This window comes from Balaenoptera ricei, chromosome 4 (genome assembly GCF_028023285.1).
Source record: "Balaenoptera ricei isolate mBalRic1 chromosome 4, mBalRic1.hap2, whole genome shotgun sequence".
Classification (NCBI taxonomy): Eukaryota; Metazoa; Chordata; class Mammalia; order Artiodactyla; family Balaenopteridae; genus Balaenoptera; species Balaenoptera ricei.
The window spans coordinates 160,030,225-160,047,306 of NC_082642.1; the positions used below are offsets into that span (position 1 = coordinate 160,030,225).

A 17,082-nucleotide genomic window follows, 5' to 3' on the forward strand; every position below is an offset into this window, starting at 1 on the left:
CGGGAGACCTGTGACATCAGAGCCCAGTATTGTCCTCCTGCTAGCCTGGAGAGAAGGTCTTCATGAAGATGAAGATGTTTCTGTCGGCCAGGGCTCTCCGTGTGTGTATGTGTGGGGGGGGGGGTGTGTGTGTGAGAGAGGGAGGGAGAGAGAGAGAGAGAGAGAGAGACAGGAAGAGAGACAGTTTATTCAAGGAATTGGCTCATGTAATTATGGAAGCCTGATAAACCCACAACCTGCAGGGTGAGCTGGCCAGCTGGAGGCCCGGGAAGAGTTGTCCTCGGAGAGAATTCCTTCTTGCTCAGGGAAGATTAGGCCTTTGATGGCGTGGGACTGTCTCAGTCTGATGCGGCCACTATAATGAAACTCCACACACTAGGCAGCTTGTAAACAACAGAAACGTCCTGCTCGCAGCTCTGGAGGCTGGAAGTGGCAGGTCAGGTACTGGCAGGGTCGGGTGAGGGCCCCTTTCACGGTCACACACTTCTCGTGTGTCCACACGTGGGCAGGTGGGAGGGAACCCCCTGGGGCCTCTTTTGTAAGGGCACTAATCCCATTTTGGAGTCACCTCTCAAAGGCCCAACCTCCTAATGCGATCACCTTGGAGGTTAGGTTAGGTTAGGATCAACAGATGAGTTCAGACCACAGCACCCACCCGCACTGTGGAGGGTAACCTGCTTTACTCAAAGCCCACTGACTTAAGTATCAGTGTAATCCACAAAACCCTTCACGGAAACCTCCAGGATAATGTTTGAACAAATGTCCGGGCACCGTGGCCCAGCCAAGTCAACACATAAAATTAACCATCACAACTTCTATTCTATTTCAAGATACTTTTAAAACACCCTTCAGAAAGTCCAACTGTAACCCCACCTTTCTTCCACAAACCACTATCAGCACCAGCATTGGTCCCAAGCTTCCCCAGGTCACAGAGTAACGCCCAGGACAAGCAGAATCTCTGTGCCTATCTGAGTCTGGGTCCCTTTGGGGAGTTTTCTGGTTAACCTGGAAAGGCCCCTTTGGCATTCATCACACGTGATTTGAAGCCGGCTCTGTGAATGCTCCAATGGCCCTGTCCTCTCCAGAGCCCGGGGCAAACTGGGACCCCGCCTTGTGCAGGCAAGTCCCTCTGGGTTAAGGAGGACCAAAGGTCACATGCTTCACGAGTGGACCTGGCCTTGGCCTCCGTGCCCTCTGTTCGGCCTGTCCTACTTGGCTGACCGAGTGGGTATCTACACTTTGCAAAGGTTTGGGATGTTTCCTGTGGCTCTAATCAGGGTGGGTGATTTTAACCATCAAGGCACATGGCAGCCGTGACGGCATCGGCTACGTGTACAAATGGCACAGGTGCAGCGCGTGGTTATAACAATGTGTCCTGCTCGTCTTTCTCACATACTTTCCTGTGTCCTACAGAATAAAATAAAGGCTGTGCTTATACACAAAAACACCAAAAAATGAACCACAACGATCATAATAAATATATTTTAACTTCCCAACTGGCACAAAGAAACATTTCCAGCAGCACAACTTGCACGATAATGTCAGGGTCTTGTCCACCGTTAGACCCGAGGCTTCGCCCCCCTCCCACCAAAGGTCATGGTGGGGTCAGGGCCCTGTATCTCCAGACCCAAAGGGATGATGGGTCTGTAGCAACTACGGGAAATCCAAAGTTAAGCAAATAAAATAATAATTTGAAAAGGAAAAAAGAGACAATGTAAGGAACGTTGTCTTTGTTCTAGGAAAAGTCTTTTTTTTTTTTTTTTTTTTCACAGTATAATGACTCATTTATAAAGAGGAAGTGAGTTCTGTTGAAAAATACTTGAAATATTCTCTCAGGGGGAGAAAACAATTCTTCACCAGCATGGCTGGGCCCTGGGTGGGGGGCTTTGCTCTCTGCCTGTCCTGAGCCAGCAGGGATAATTCCTCCTGGGAATCCAGAGCCGAATGCCTGCTGTGAAGGAGAGCGGGGGCTTGGTACCCACCCAAGGGCTCCTGGGAGACCGTGGGCAGGGCGGGCACCTGGAAAGCTGGGGGGTGCCGGTCTCGCTAGATTACCCGAGGGCTCTGAGAGAAAGACCCCACCTGCCTTCTGTGAGTTTTTCACCCCATGGTGGGATGACGAGCATGTCCTAGGCCGTAGGGGACGATGGCTCCCACACCCCTCCCAGGGAGGGGCCTGTCACTCGAAATGGGTGCACAGAGGGTCCCCAAGGGCAGACCACCGGCCCAGCTCGGCAGGTCTCACTTTCAGGGTGGAGAGGCCACCACGGAGCAGAGCCACAGAGAAGGGAGGCGGACTTGCGGGCACGGCTGGTCAAGCGGTGTTCCATGGCCCTCCCGAGGGTTCTGCTGCGCCCGAGCTGAACACGGCTGCCTGCGGGCCCCGGGCTGCCTGTGCCGGAGGGCCACGCAGCAGGGACCCCGCTCGTCATGTGATGCAACCCTGGGGACTCAAGTCTCGCAGATGTGGCTCCTGGCACCTCGCTGGACTCGGGGAACATTTCTCGGCTCAGTTTTGGGGGGGTGGTGAAGGCCACGGACAAGGTGCCAGAAACACACAGCGCCCCTCCTGGTGCCCTCCCTGCCCGCCTCCGTGGGGCAGCTCCACTGTCGAAGGGAGGCCGGTGCTGTCTGAAGGGAGCTGCCCATCATCCCAGCAAAACCGTCCCTACTTCCAGTGAGGGGGGTCTCCCTCACGACTGAGACAATGTGAGCCTGAAGGGGAGCACCTGCTGCGTTCCTGGGGCCCAGGCCCTGCCACCCACCTCCAGGGGAGAGAAGTGGGGAGACACCGTGGAGGAGGTGGGGTGACCCTCAGGTCTTCCAAGAAGATAATGTTTCAGAATCTGCTCCACCTGGCTCCCCACCTCCCCGCTACAGTCCTGGCTGGGGGCCTGGTGGGCGCCACAGCGTGAGCAGGGAGAAGGCTGGCACTGGGAGGTGGTGAAAAGAAGTTTCCAGGCGCTGTCAGTAGGAGGACCCATGACTTACTGTCCTGGAAGATGCAGGCAACGTTGGTCCAACACAAGGGCAAAGGCCAGATGCGTGGGGCTTGGGGGAGGAGACGGCCTTCTCCTCAAGGGCTCTGGGGGGCAGTGTGTGGCAGGGACAGTGGAGGAGGGCAGGGTCCCGGGAGCAGGAAGGCTGCCTAGAGCCGCGGGGTGGCCGGACCAGGGCTGTGGGTGTGCAGGGGTGGCGAGGGGGCGTGCGTGAGAATCGCCAGTCCTGAGAATGTTCCAGGAGCACAGAAGGCCGTGTGTGCGTGTGTGTGCCTGTCTGTGCACGAACGCGTGTGTGTGTGTGTGCACTTTGTGTGTACTCGTGTGTGTGTGCACGCATGCGTGTGCGTGTATGTGTGTGTGTGAAAGCCCAAGGCAGGCCTGTTTGAGGGGCTGAAAGAAGCTCAGTGCGGCCCAAACGCACACAGTGGGGTGCCCGTGAGGATGTGGGCTTGTGTGAGTGTGTGCTCTGTGTGTGATGAGTGTGAGCCCGTGAGCGAGTGTGCGCTTGTGAGTGTGGGGCTGTGCGGGGTGAGGCAGGTGCCCGGAGCCTGGGGAGTGGGGACCGGGACCGGGGCACACGTGCCGCGTGGCTCCCATCCAGGGGTTCGTCCGGAGGTGAGACGCTCAGAAGGCACCAGTGCAGAAACAGGGAGAAGGTCCCCCAAAGTGGAAAGGGGGCACCGCTGACCTTGAGCTTGTCCAGAATTTGTGGGGCGGCCCCTGACCTGGGCACAGAGGCTGCCCCGGGCACGGCTCTGTGTAGAAAACCCTCCGCTCTCTTGCACTCTCAGACTTGTTTCCCTAGTGAACCCGAAGCAGCCGGTGTCCCTCCAAGATTCCAGGGACCGCAAATGCACAGGAAATACCTCTTCACGGCGGGGATATTGCTCCACACGTGCACGGCATTCTGGATGGTACTGCCATAGACGTCCTGGATGGTCACCGGGTCAGCCTGAGGGATAAAAACATCAGCTATGAACTGGGGGGACCCACAGGCCTCAGCCACCGTGGGCACCACACCTGAGCCCAGAACAGCGTCCTGGGCCTCCCAGACCGATTATGTCTCCCAGTCGACATTGCTTACATGTCACATCTTTTTTCTTATAAATCACCTTATAAGGAAAAAAGCCGAGATGTTATTTTAGACCTTTTAACTGGTAGATTATTTTCACTCCCACAGGTCACCTGGCCCAGGGACCCCCCGCCTGCTCCACGGCAGAGGTGGATTCCCATGAAGAACAAAGAAGTCCTTGCTCTTTGAGCCAAGAGATACATCCTCTCAGGCAGATAAGAGGCTTTGTGGGCAGACAGCAGTGTTTCCTAAAGGGCCGATGCTTCACGATGCCCACAGGAGCCAAGGGAGTGCCTAGATCCTGGGGCCACAGTCTCCCTAGAAAGCACCAGAAGGTCACGGAAGGAGGGGCTGGGGGGGAGCCGTGGCAGGAGGGAGGCCATCCAGTCCCCGACACCCAACCAGGTGGCCTGACTCTACCTCTCTGGACTCGGAGCAGTGGGGGGTGCAGAAAGGCCCACGTGGACCATTCCCAAGTCTGACCATCCCTGGACACATCAGTCTCCTCCCGTGTCCAGACACCTGGCCGGGAGGAGGGCTCACACCTGGATGTACCATCAGGCGCAGGGCAGAAAGAGACAGTCCTGTATTGGGCACGTCTAGCTATTGCCTGCCATCAGCAGGAATGTGGTTCCACAGCAAGGTGGGAGCAGTGACAGGACACGTGGGAAGGTCTCTTTTTTTTTTAATAAATTTGGACTTTAAATTTATTTATTTATTTATTTAGTTTTGGTTGTGTTGGGTCTTCGTTTCTATGCGAGGGCTTTCTCTAGTTGTGGCAAGCCGGGGCCACTCTTCATCGCGGTGCGCGGGCCTCTCACTGTCACGGCCTCTCTTGTTGCGGAGCACAGGCTCCAGACGCGCAGGTTCAGTAGTTGTGGCTCATGGGCCTAGTTGCTCCGCGGCATGTGGGATCTTCCCAGACCAGGGCTCGAGCCCGTGTCCCCTGCATTGGCAGGCAGATTCTCAACCACTGCGCCACCAGGGAAGCCCGGAAAGGTCTCTTTTTTGCCTACTTCTGATTTGGGACCAATTCCAATCTACCAAATGTGCTCACAAAACAATCAAGAGCCGGTATCCTTGCTGCCCTCCAAGTTTGCTGATGGCTGGCACCCAGGTTTGGAGACTGTGCTTTTTGTCTGGACTCATGATTACTATTCATAGATTTTTCAGTAAACAGATCACCTTACAAGCCTCATCATGACTGCTGGTATGTGGTGACATGTCAGTATTTAAAAATTCCAGGCTTCCTAAAAAGGAGAAATAACCACGGATGCGGAAGAAAGTAAGAGAATCGTGAGGCCACTTTGCTCAACCCTATGAAAATGATTTTTAGACTTTAATTAAACAGGTGATAGTCCGGGAAAACATAACTTACCAAATTGATCTCAGAAAAGATTGAAAATCTTAACAGATTAGTTCCCACAGAAGAGTTGGTCCCGTTTTAAAACAATGGCAACAACGACCAATCCCGGCAACTGCACAGGAAAAGTCTGTCAAATTTTAAAATATTTTTATGAAGCAAACTTAACATTGACATCCCAACCCAATAAAAATAGCACGAAACAAGAAAACCTCACACACCCACCTCTCTCGTGCTCGTCAAAGCAAAAAATCCTACAGAAAATGCTGTTCACCAGATTTCAGCAATCCGTCAAAACAGCCATACACCACAACTAAGTGGGCATTTTCCAGGAATGCAAGGACGGATCACTATTAGGAAATCTATTAGTATATTATATCCTATTAATAGATGTAAAGAAGGAATTTAATTATCTCCTTAGACGTAAAAAAGAACATTTGACAGAATCCAACAATTATTCTTGATAAAATGGCTCAAAAAATAGAAATCAAGGGAAACTTCTGGAAATTTCCTTAACATAGTGAAATTTATCAACCTCGACCTCAAAGCCAGCATCAGCTTAGTAGAGAAACACTGGAAACATTTACGTGAAAGTCAGGGACCAGGCAGGCATGTCCCATCACTACTGTGATTCAATGTGAGACAAGAGAACGTATCTGAGGTACAAAATTAGAAAGAAAAAACTATCACAACTTGCAGATAATCTGCTCAAATACCTAGAAAGTCTAACTGAATCAACTATAAACCACTATCATCCACAAAGTAATCCAAGAAGGCAGCAGAAGCTAAATTAATGTAGAGAGATCAATCGTTTCTTGAATCAAACCGGTAAGATACAAAACCAGTAAGATACAAAATGGAAAATCCCAACTGCAGAGGAGGGAAGAAGAACAGGACTTTTGGGAGCCACGGCGAGGGAGGGCAGAGAGCTGGGGACACCCCGTGGCCGGGTGAGGGAAACGGCAGCTCGGCCGCCGGTGGGTCTGCGCGGACACCCTCCCAGGACAGCGGCAGCATCCCTGAAAACGGCAAATGGACCCCGCAATCTCACTTCCGGGATCCACCCCGCAGACGTCCCCACTCACGCCCCCTCCTCATAGCATTGTTTGTAAGAGCAAGAGATTGGAAACAGCCCAACTATCTGTTCCCGGGAACAGGTTAAAGGCATTTTTCACATCCATACAAAGTAAAACTGCACAAAACAAAACACATACGTCAAAACAAAGAGTGAGAAGGGTACTTTTCCAACAGAACGATTTCCAAGGTAACGGTTAAGTGAAAAAAGCCCGATGCAGGGCAGCGGGGCGGGCAGATGTGTAGGTTTGTGAAGACGTCCTGGAGGTGGCCAAGGACCCGAAGACAAGTGCAGTGGGGACAGCAGGGGTGGGGAAGCCAGGAGACTTTCACTGCGGGGACCCCGGGCCTGGCCTGGGGCTGTCCTGTGTGGGGGTCAGCTGGGAGGGACGGGCCAGGTCAGCCCTGGACAAACCGGTCACTGAGTCCAAAAGTGGCTGCTCTAACGGTCAGGACTTGGGCCTGGGGACAGAAACAGCAAGGCCGTCGGTGCCTCAGGATGGGTTTGAGCGTGTGTGTGTGTAACTGACCGGTGCACTGCGCATTGCGGTGTGCGAGTGTGATGTGTGTGCACGTGTGAGTGTGCGTGTGCACAGATGGGGTGGCGGGGAGGAGAAGGACATGACCCGAGGTGGCGGGATCTTAAATCCAGAGCAGTGCAAAGACACTGTTGGGACCTCAGTGGTGAGACGGCCCTCGCGGGCCCTGTGAACTCTGAAAACCCAGGCCTCGGGACCGGGACTTAAGCGGTGCCCCCCAGGGGCCCCAAGCGTCCCTCGGGGAGGCCGCGGCCCGCACCCACCTCCAGAAAGCGAGTGGCCACGATGCGGTCATCCTTGGTCAGCACCAGGTTGTCCACGAACATCCAGAAGAAGGGCTGGGGGCTGCCTGGCCGGGGCCTCGCGTACTGCAGGATGCGGTGGAACTGGTACAGGTACCACGCTGGGGTGGGGGGCAATCAGGTGGGTCTGGGCTCTGCCTGGAGGGACCTGGGACGCAAGGGCGGGGCTCTGGTGGGGGCGGGGCCGCCTGCTCCCCGCAGCCTCGAGGGCACAGGCGGGCCGGGTACGAGACAATGCAGGTGCCCCACAGGGACACACAGCCCTGCGGACAGGGTGGGAGGGGCGCCAGGCCGCCCTGGGGTGACGGACCCACTCGCTGTCTTGGTTGTGGTGATGGCTCACAGGGTACGCACTTCAGAACCCACCACGCTGTACTCACTGAATACGGACAATTGACGTATGTCTCTGATACCCCAATAAAGCTGATTTTTTAAGAATGCAGACAGTTTGCAATTCCTGCCCTCCCTGAGGAGGGCGTGGCGGACAGGAGACTCTGGAATCTGCAGAACGCCATGGTCTCTTACCTGGGGGATGGTCGCAGGCGTGGCCCAGCGGGGGCGTAGAGCCGTAGGCGAGGTCGAAGGGGCCCCATCCTTCCACCTGCAGGAGAACACGGGCGGCTCAGGAGGGCAGAGAGCTCCTCCCCCCGGGGCCGGGCACCTTGTTTGTCTGACCGTGTGATTCAGGCTGACCCTCATGGAAGGGGTCGGGGGGCGGTGAAACCCACCGGGTCAGACCCGCCCCTTGGTTCAGGGGGTGTAGGGAGCCCCGCTTTCTCTATCATCTCAGGGAGGCCGGCCCTCAGCAGAGCCCTGGGAACCTTTGTGCTGGGCGTCGCCCTTACAGGCCCTCCAGGGAGGGTGACACGGGGCCCCCAAGGATTCATGCGGATTCTGTGTGTTGCTGGGAAATACAGCTGGAAGCCCTGATGGGTCACTGGGCAGCAGGCAGCCTTCCCTGGCGAGCGCGAGCCGCCCCTGCTGCGCCTCCCCCGCCCCCCAGCCCTGTCCAGGCCCCTGCAATCCCACCTGAGCTGAGACGCTGAGGATGCCCTTCCCCCAGCAGGGGCCCAGGTGACTGAGGGACCCGGTTAGAGACTCTAGCCTGTGTCATTCTTCTTGAAAAACAATGGAGAGACCCAAATACTGGATCCCTGGCTTTCTGACAGCAGCCCGTCCAGAGCAGATGTGGCTTCCCTGGACCCTCCCCAAGTCACTTAACAGAAGCCAACACCCGACGTTAGCCCCCGGCCTCACGTGCCCCTGACCTCACGTGCCTTGTCGCAGTCAGCTCTGACCCTGACCCGGGCGCGCTCCTGGTGGCAACTGCGCACCGGGCTCCAGTGAAGCCTGCTGACCGGCGCAAGTACAGCAGGGGGTCTGGACAGGAAAGGGGCAAGGGGGCTAGAGGAGGTGAGCATAGGCTGGGGGCCCGGGACCCGCATCCCAACACTCTCCACGAAGGTGGCTACTGAAATGACCCCAGGAAAGGTCGTGAAGGAAGCAAGGTCTTAGAGGGAACACCCCGCTGTCCCTGAGAACCCACCAGTGTGCACTTTAAATCCCCCAACACCCGCAGCCAGGTGTGGCTGTGTAGACGCGGAAGCCGGACACCCCCATCTCTAGGGTGGGCTGCACGGTGGGAAAGCCCATTTTACAGGCCTCGTGAAAAAGGAGTGAAGCCAGGACTGGTCGCTGGGGAACCGAGTGATGAGGACACACGTGAGCCACTGTCGCCCCTGAGACGTGAAAGCTCGTTACGGGAGCGGGTGTCTAGACCCTCGGCTGCGCCAGCGAGAGCCCCTCCGTGTCTGATCTGTGCTTGCAGCTCTGCTACTTGGGGAGGGCTCGTGTCACTCTCCGGTCCCGCCTTGACCATCCTGCCCTGGGAGGGAGGACCCTGTCCTGGGGGGCCTGGGACGAGTGTGCGGGTGGGCGCAGGCTCCAGAAATGCTTCCTGGTGGGACGTCCGAAGGGGCCGGAGGGGCAAGAACAGAGCTGTCCTGGGCTTTGGGGCAGGGCAGACCCCAGGGGGACGGAGGAGGGGGGCGTCTCCAGTCTCAGTCAGAGAGGAGGGCTGGCCCCTGGGACACGGCCCCCCGGCCAGACGGGGAGCAGAGCTGAGAGGCGCTGCTGGCAGCCGGGGGGCGAAGTAGGTCCCCCCACATTGGCTGCTTCCTTGCTACCACCTTCTATGGCCAGTGCTCCGGCCCCTCTGACCCCGCGTCTGTGGTTGTCGGGCTCTGGGGATGACAGGCTTTAATTCTCGTGTGAGAGGCTGTGTGGGCGAGCGGGTGACGGACCAGGTCTTCCTGCCCTGAGGCCACAGAGGAGGCGTCCTGGCCCTCTCCCATCTGCAGCGGCTCTGGCCCAGCTGCTGCTTCATTTTTAGGCCCCTCCTCCAAGGCCGCCGTCCAGGACAGCAGGAAATAGCCTTCGAGGGAGGCAGAACGTTTCATGACAGCGCTCGAAGAACGTTTTCAAACAATCAGTGGTGGTTGTGTTCAAGACTCAGCACTTTATTTTAGAGGGAGGGCTGGGGGGGGAATCCCCCTCCTGGGTGGCACCATCACAGGTGGTGGGATAGGCCCCTTGGATTTCAACACGTCGGGCAGGAGGTTTGGCCAATGGTTCTCCTCTGGGCGGTGGGCAGCGGGGGGCCGCGGACACGCCTCTCTCAGCTCTCCCACCGTGGGGGGGGTCGACACCCCCCAGGTGGGCCCTGCTGGGGACAGAGCATCCGGGCTGCACCTCCTCCTCCTCCCGTCCAGTCCCCCCCCCGAAGCACCCCCCCCCCCCAACCCCGCCGTCTGCTCTCACGTTGGTGCCTGGAGAAACACAGCAGTACTTACGTCCCTCCTCACTACGTTGGTGACATCATCCAAATGCTTCAGTTTTCCCAGCTCAGAACCATATTCCAAAAAGCCCAAACTCATCAGCTCTGCGTGGGGAGCAAAGGGGACACACAGGGCTGACGTTGGTTTTTGACCGAATGTGGAACTGAAGGGCTGCCGTTAGCAAGCAGACTTTATCTTTTCAACGGCGTGACAGGGCTGAGCAGGCAAACTCCGCCGAGCACTGATTTCAGAAAGTCAAGCAATTTGTTGCAAAACCAGGCTCTCCTGGCTGCAATGTCACTCTCTGGGTTAGGAAACCACTGGGTGATGGCAGTCCACGCTGATGTCACCTGGTTGGGCTGTGTGACACTGCTGAGTTGCAGGGGTGTTTGCAGCCTGGGCATGGGACAACTAGCCCAGAAAGAATCTTAACAAATTGAACTGAGGATGCATCGTCCGGGCAGGGACTTGAAGGCTGGGCGGCCATGGGCTTCCTTCAGGGGAAAGCTGTGCCCACTCTGTGCGTCTCAGCCCCCAGATCCCTAACACGGGTGTGCATGAGGCCACTGTGACCACACTACGCAAGACACGGGACGTAGTGCCAGAAGCGGGGTGGACCCCCACCCCCCATTCCATTTGGCCAGAGACAAGGAGTATTTTCATGGATTCTTCTTACATCTGCCGGGCCCAGGAGAATCCACAGGATTTCCAAAGGCACCAGCAGGTGGGGTCTGCTCAGGGTACAGAGGGGCAGGACACCCAGGCAAGGCTGGAATGCAGCACGTGACCAGCCTGGGCAATCTGGGAGATTTGGGTAGAGAGGGAGGGTGCAGGGAACCCTGCGAGGGGTGGGGCAGCCCTATAAGGTGGCCAGGTATGTGGAGGTGTCTGAGGTTTGGTGGCCGTGGGCAGGGCTGTCCTAGGCAGAGGGCCTGGGCCCCACGGCCCTCACTACAGCATTTCACACCCACCGTCTTGCTACGTGAATTTTCTTTCCAAGGCATCTCTGCTGAAGGAAGGAGCCCCAGGTGCTCCTGCAACCCTCCCCTCCTGAAAATGACCCTCAGGCCCCCAGCCTCAAACATGCAGCAAGTGCAACATAGGGGACATTTCGACCCCGCCCACCGCCCACCCCCCCAGTCCCCCGTGGGTCTCACTCCAGGCAGACCCATCTTCCATTGTCAGTCCTCAGACATCACTGTACCCACCTTTCTTGATGTTCCCAAAAAGGGACAGCACCCGGACGGGCTCTCTCTTCCACACGGGCACAGTTTTGTACATCTCAAGGGGACTCTCCTATTTATTTTTTAAAAAACATGATGTTCTGATGACTCTTGGTTATAGAGCTCATGAGTGACAAGAAAACTTCTTTCTGGCTCTGCAGAAGCTTTTCCCCTGATGAATGATGACACACCCGCCGAGGCAGCTGGCCCCGCCCTGACTGCGCTGACCCCCAGGCCTCCGTGAGACCCCACCCATCCCCCAGGACGAGGGCTTCTGCCCTCCACGCCAACCCCCCAACCTGGGCCATCTCTAGCAAAGGAAAGGCAGGTGCGAGGGGATTTTCCTGATGGAGGAAGAAAATAATTCTATCCCGAGAGAAACCACTTCCCTTGTATTTCTTGGGAAGAGTCTCAGACCTGGGGGATTCTGAATACGCACGGCCATGGAATTCACCCGACCCCTCTCCGTCCCCTCTGCGGGCTCTGAACGTGGGCCTCAAGCCACACAGCACTCCTGAAGGTTACCAGTGTCAGGCGTCTCCCAGGCCAGGCCTGAGCCAGCCCCTGAGTCCTGCCATGAAGGAGCCGGGCTGAGGACAAGGAGTCTGGAAGGCCTCGGGTAACACCCGCCCTCCCCCGCAGGGTACCCTGCCGGCAGAGACCCGATGGATCCATTCATGAAACAAGCACCCCAGCGCCCCCTGACCCCCAGGAGGTTGCACTTGGGAGTGCCTGGCCTCCCACGAACTGAGGATGGGATTCCAGGCCTAGGCAGGGGCACTGCCTGGGGGCAGGGGGGGGGGGTCCCAGGAGACCCTGAGCCCCAGGGGGAAGGGTCTGCCCAGGGCTGGAGCAGGTGGACGGCGCCCAACGCAAGCAGCGAGTGAAGTGGCGGGCAAGTGTGGAGGAGGGCAGGCTGCCCAGGGGAGGCGTGGGGAGGCGAGGAGGGCAGGGCGATCCGGCGCAGGCACAGCCCTGAGGGACACTTGGGGACACACATCCTGGTCCCCTGCGGCAGCCGCAGGAGCAGTGCCTCCTTCCCGCTTGCTCCGGCTCTAGTGGCAGTGATACTAGCTCTGAGCATCAACCCCTTCTCCCCTCATGAGAAACCCGTCCTGCAGTCTGCCAGCACGGGGTCTGTCTGCACTGAGAGGGAGGGCTTCTGCGGCTCACCGGACCTAGAGAAGGCTCTACGGGGAGTGCAGGCGCCTTGTTCCGAAGAGCACCATAAAGGCACCTGCTCCCATCTGGTTCCAGGGAGCGCAGGGTGGTGGGGCTACCATGTGGCCCCGTGGGTGGCCCAGCAATGCCGTGTGTGTGGCGACTCTCCAGAACCAGCCTGGCCACGCATCACAGGGGAGACAGCCCGAGACCCCAGGCCGCCCCGGTGAGCACCCAGCCCTGCCCATCACGTGGCCACCCTCCCTCTGTGCGTCTCTGTCCCCTTCCTTCCTGTTAGACGACACCAATCATTGCATTTCATGTCACCCTAATCCAGGATGACCCTACCTTAAGATTCTTAACTAAATTGAGCCTGCAAAGACCCCATTTCCAAAATAGGCCATGTTCACAGGTAACAGGGGTTAGGACTTGGATGTATCTTTGGGGGACAGAGCTCAACGCACCATGATGAGCCCATACTCCTGCCTAGCTCCCGGCTCCCGGCCTTGATCCTGGAAAGGACCCACGTCCGTGCCAGCTGTCCGGGCTGGAGCAGGAGACCCTGCCCGGGCGTTTGCTCCCATTTGCTGGACCTAGAGGCACATCTCTGCTGGGCCCCTCTCCTACGTCCTACAAATGCCTCATTCCCAGGCTTGGAAGAAACAAAACTGCCATGCGAAAGTGATTTGTAGAGGGACTTCCCTGGTGGCGCAGTGGTTAGGAATCCGCCTGCCAATGCAGGGGGCACGCGTTCGAGCCCTGGTCCGGGAAGATCCCACGTGCCACGGAGCAACTAAGCCCGTGAGCCACAACTACTGAAGCCCATGTGCTACAACTACTGAAGCCCGTGCGCCTAGAGCCTGTGTGCCGCAACAAGAGAAGCCACCACAATGAGAAGCCCACGCACCACAACGAAGACCCAACGCAGCCAAACATCAATAAATTAATTTAAAAAAAAAGAAAAAAATTAAAAAAAAGAAAGTGACTTGTAGAAGACAGAGAGCATCTAGCGGACAAAGAGGAGATGGGAAAAGCGCATTTGCTTAAAAGCCCTTAACTTCATTGCGTAAGGGAGCGGACGGGCATTTTGCAGCCCGTCACCAGAGGATAGGAACGCCAAGCACCCGCTGTGTCCTCACCGACTCCCGGTCGCAGAAGGCCTTCAGCCACCCCCGCCACTTCTTCCTCCTCTGCAGCAGCCCACTGCGGGGGAAGGGCAGGCACAGGAAGCAGACCCAGTTACTCATGGCTTGCACTTTCCCCGAGGCCCCGGGGCCCACCAGGCTGTCGACACACTCGAAACAGTAGCACCTGGAGTCAAACAGAGAACCACAGCGACAGGACTGCCGCTGCCTTGGCCGCCAGGTGAAACCCCGGTGGTCCTGCAGGCAGAGGCGAGCCTGCTCCTTGCTCCGGAGTGAGGGGTGGAAGCCACACACGGGCTCAGGTGAAAAGACGGAGCTGGCAGGGGCGGGAGGAGAGGCTGTGGCCCGGGGAAGGGGGACCGGTCCCTCTTGGGGACCCAGAGCGACGGGAACCCAGCCATCTGCAGAAGACAGCAGGGGGGCTGTGGGCAGTGACAGATTTCAAAGACTCCCCTAAGCCAGCTGGCTCCCTCCTCCAAACTCCAGATCCTGAGAAACCAGGCAAGATCTCTGCAGGAGCACCCACTGCGGGGTCGGGTAGGGGCTGCAGACTTGGGGCGGGGCAGCAGTAAATACCAGGATGGCCCAGAAGGACTGAGGGGAGGGGACCACAGGTGAAGCTCAGGCTGGCATGTAGCAGGGAATGAATACGCCTTGCCTGACCCCAGCCGCGTGGGTTTCCTGTCACTGCCCTACTTAACCACGGAGGGAGCAGCTATGTCTTGGCGATAAAAACAGAAAGAAAAATCACAAGCACAGATCTTCTGACACCCCCCTCCCCTAAGTCAAGGCTATACACTAAATGAAACATTTGAAATGGAAATGGAAAGCTTTGGAGAAAGTCATACTTTTGGGGGGTGAACCCCCTTGGACTCCAGGATGCGGAGCTGAGAAGAATGGGGGTTTCCCAGGCTTGTGGGCAGTGGTCCTTCACCCCTTGCCCGGACCCCCGGGGCCCCTGGCCTCACCGCGTGCAGTCGGGGTTTTCGCAGATGAGCAGCGTCTCTCCCGCACAGCATATGGAGCAGTAGGACTGGTACCCGTCCTCGTCGTACAAGAAGAGGCACTCCAGGAACTTGTCCTTGGTGAGGGCAAAGCCAGGCTGCCTCCTCTGCTCCAAGGCCTCCACAGAGCCGCCCCATGCCTCCCTGCTTACCTTGCACGGCGTGCACATCCCTCCCTCAAACAGAGGGTGCTGCGTGTGCACCTGGAAACTTCCACAGCAGATACACATGTCTGAGGCGAAAACCCACAGGGCAACATGTCACGATGCCGTCAGGCACAGCAACAGACTTAGGAACAAGTTTAACAATAACAAAAAAAGTGCAAGACGTGTACACTGAAAACCACAAACTAGTCTTGAAAGAAATTAATGATCAAACAGATGGGAGGGCATCCCATGTTCATGGATCAGAAGACTAAATAGTGTTAAAATGGAGAGCCTCCCCAAATCTGGTTTTGAGAAACCAGATCCTTCTCAAAATCCCAGCTGGCCTTTTCCTTTCTTTCTTTCCTTTTTTTATTTTTTTTTTTAGAAATTGCTAAGATGATCCTAAAATTTATATGTAAATGCAGGGGATCCAGAATGGGCAGACCCAAAGAGAAAGAAAGTAGATTCGTGGTTGCCTAGGGTTGAAAGAGGGGAGGCAGAGGGATGAGGAATGAGGACTGACTGTTGATGGGTACCAGTTTCTTCTGTGGATGACGAAAATGCCCTAAAATTAGATTGTAGTGATGGGTACACATATCTGTGATTACACTAAAAGACACTGAAGTGTACACTTCAAATGAAGTGTCAGGGTCCTTGGGACAGGTGGAGGGGATACGAGGTGGGCACCAGCGGCGTCCACTGCCCTCTTCCAGGGATGGACAATGAGTGAGGCTGCAAGTCTTTCCTCAGCTGGCTGACATCCCTTCACCTGGGCAGGTGTGCGATGCTCACCTTCTATGTCTCGCTGCTTAACCTTGACTTCATATGCAATAAGATCTGGAAAAGAAAATAAGTAGCCCCTTCCTCTGCCTGTCTCCTAATTTAAACACCTCAAGAGATGAGCCTCACAAGTCCTTGGCGAAGGACTTCTGAAGTCACAGGAACCAGAGGATCAGCACCGCCTTCCCCCTCCCCCCGTCCCCTCCGCCTTTCATGGTGACATATTAAACATCTGAGCTGGTGGGGTGGAGTGGGGGAGGCTTTGAGTGGGGCCCTCTTGCTCCTGAATGATGTGGGAGTATTCCAGAAGCCGGGAGCCCTAGACACTGCCCAGGCCTGGGGTCAGCACCCCAAGTGATGGATCCAGTACCTAAATGAGCCCTCACCTCTGCGGAGCCTGGGTGACGGTGGGGATGACCGCTCGCTGGAGCCCACCAGGATGACGTCCATGCTGTGCTCTGCTTCCGGGTCCAGGACTGCAGCAGTGGCCGTGGGGACACCAAACCAGGAGATAGGACGTGCACCAGACAGGGAGAAAGTGTCCCATCAGCCTCCGTCTTGGAGCCCCAGACCCCCAGCACGGGGACTGAGCAGACCACCCAGCCCAGCCCCTACCCACCTCCCACCATGACACTCACCCCTCTCGACCCCCAGGGTCAAGGAGCAGGAAGACCGGTGGGGAGTGCCAACCTCGAGAGGGGACTTGGCGGGCACGGTCAGGTGGGCCGCTTCTCCCCACAAATGGGAGGGCAGGGGGCCTCGAATGGCCCAGGGTCCACCACGGCCCCTGCCTCCTTCTGTGTCCTCCCTAGCTGTGCACCCCTCAGCCACCCCCATGCTCCTGCCACCCCACTGTCCCCCAGACCCCAGCCTGTGGTCTCTCCCACCCAACCCTCAAAGGCAGGGGGACTAAGGAGAAGAAGAAAGGGCCTCACTGATTTCACAGGGCGGGGGCCACGGCTCCCCATCCAGCAGCGGGGCTGGGTCAGGGTCCGAGTCATCCAGGGTTTCCAGGCTCAGGGTTCCCGGGGAGGAGAGGGCCATGGAACCTGGGAAGGGGCCTTCCAGAAACCAGCAGGAACCTGGGGTGCTGGGCCCGCTGGGCGTGGGGGGTGCGAAGGGTGACGTGACGTGCGGGGGTGGGGGAGGGGGGGAGGGTCGGGGGAGCCCTCAGTGCCACTGGGTGTTGGCTGGAAGGGTGGGGGGCTCGTGTGGGTGTGCTCCTGTTGGGTGGGGTTAGGGAGTCTGGGGAGGGGGGAGGGGGAGGAGAGTCCCCAGCGTGGGGAGGGGTGAAGAGAGCCTTGCGGGCGGGGTGAGGGGGGCTCAGTAATGGGGCACTGAGTGCGGGGGTGGGGGGTGGGGGGCTTAGGGGCGGGGCTGAGGTCTGGGGGGAGGGGGCAGGAGGGCAGGTGTGGGCAGAGGGAGTTCAGTGGG

The 17,082-nt window shown here is 57.4% G+C and overlaps 1 protein-coding gene across 1 annotated transcript; it reads right to left on the minus strand.

Moving 5' to 3' along the window:
• Positions 1-1,785: 1,785 nt before the first annotated feature.
• On the minus strand, positions 1,786-16,692 carry DNMT3L (DNA methyltransferase 3 like). Its single transcript, XM_059920029.1, has 12 exons — positions 16,584-16,692; positions 16,035-16,124; positions 15,661-15,705; positions 14,875-14,954; positions 14,687-14,799; positions 13,713-13,884; positions 11,398-11,485; positions 10,205-10,293; positions 7,878-7,953; positions 7,314-7,453; positions 3,869-3,954; positions 1,786-1,951 (listed from the first exon to the last, which is right to left on the minus strand). The coding sequence occupies exons 1-12, from the start codon at positions 16,690-16,692 to the stop codon at positions 1,786-1,788; spliced, it is 1,254 nt and encodes a 417-aa protein (XP_059776012.1).
• Between the last annotated feature and the right edge of the window lie 390 nt (positions 16,693-17,082).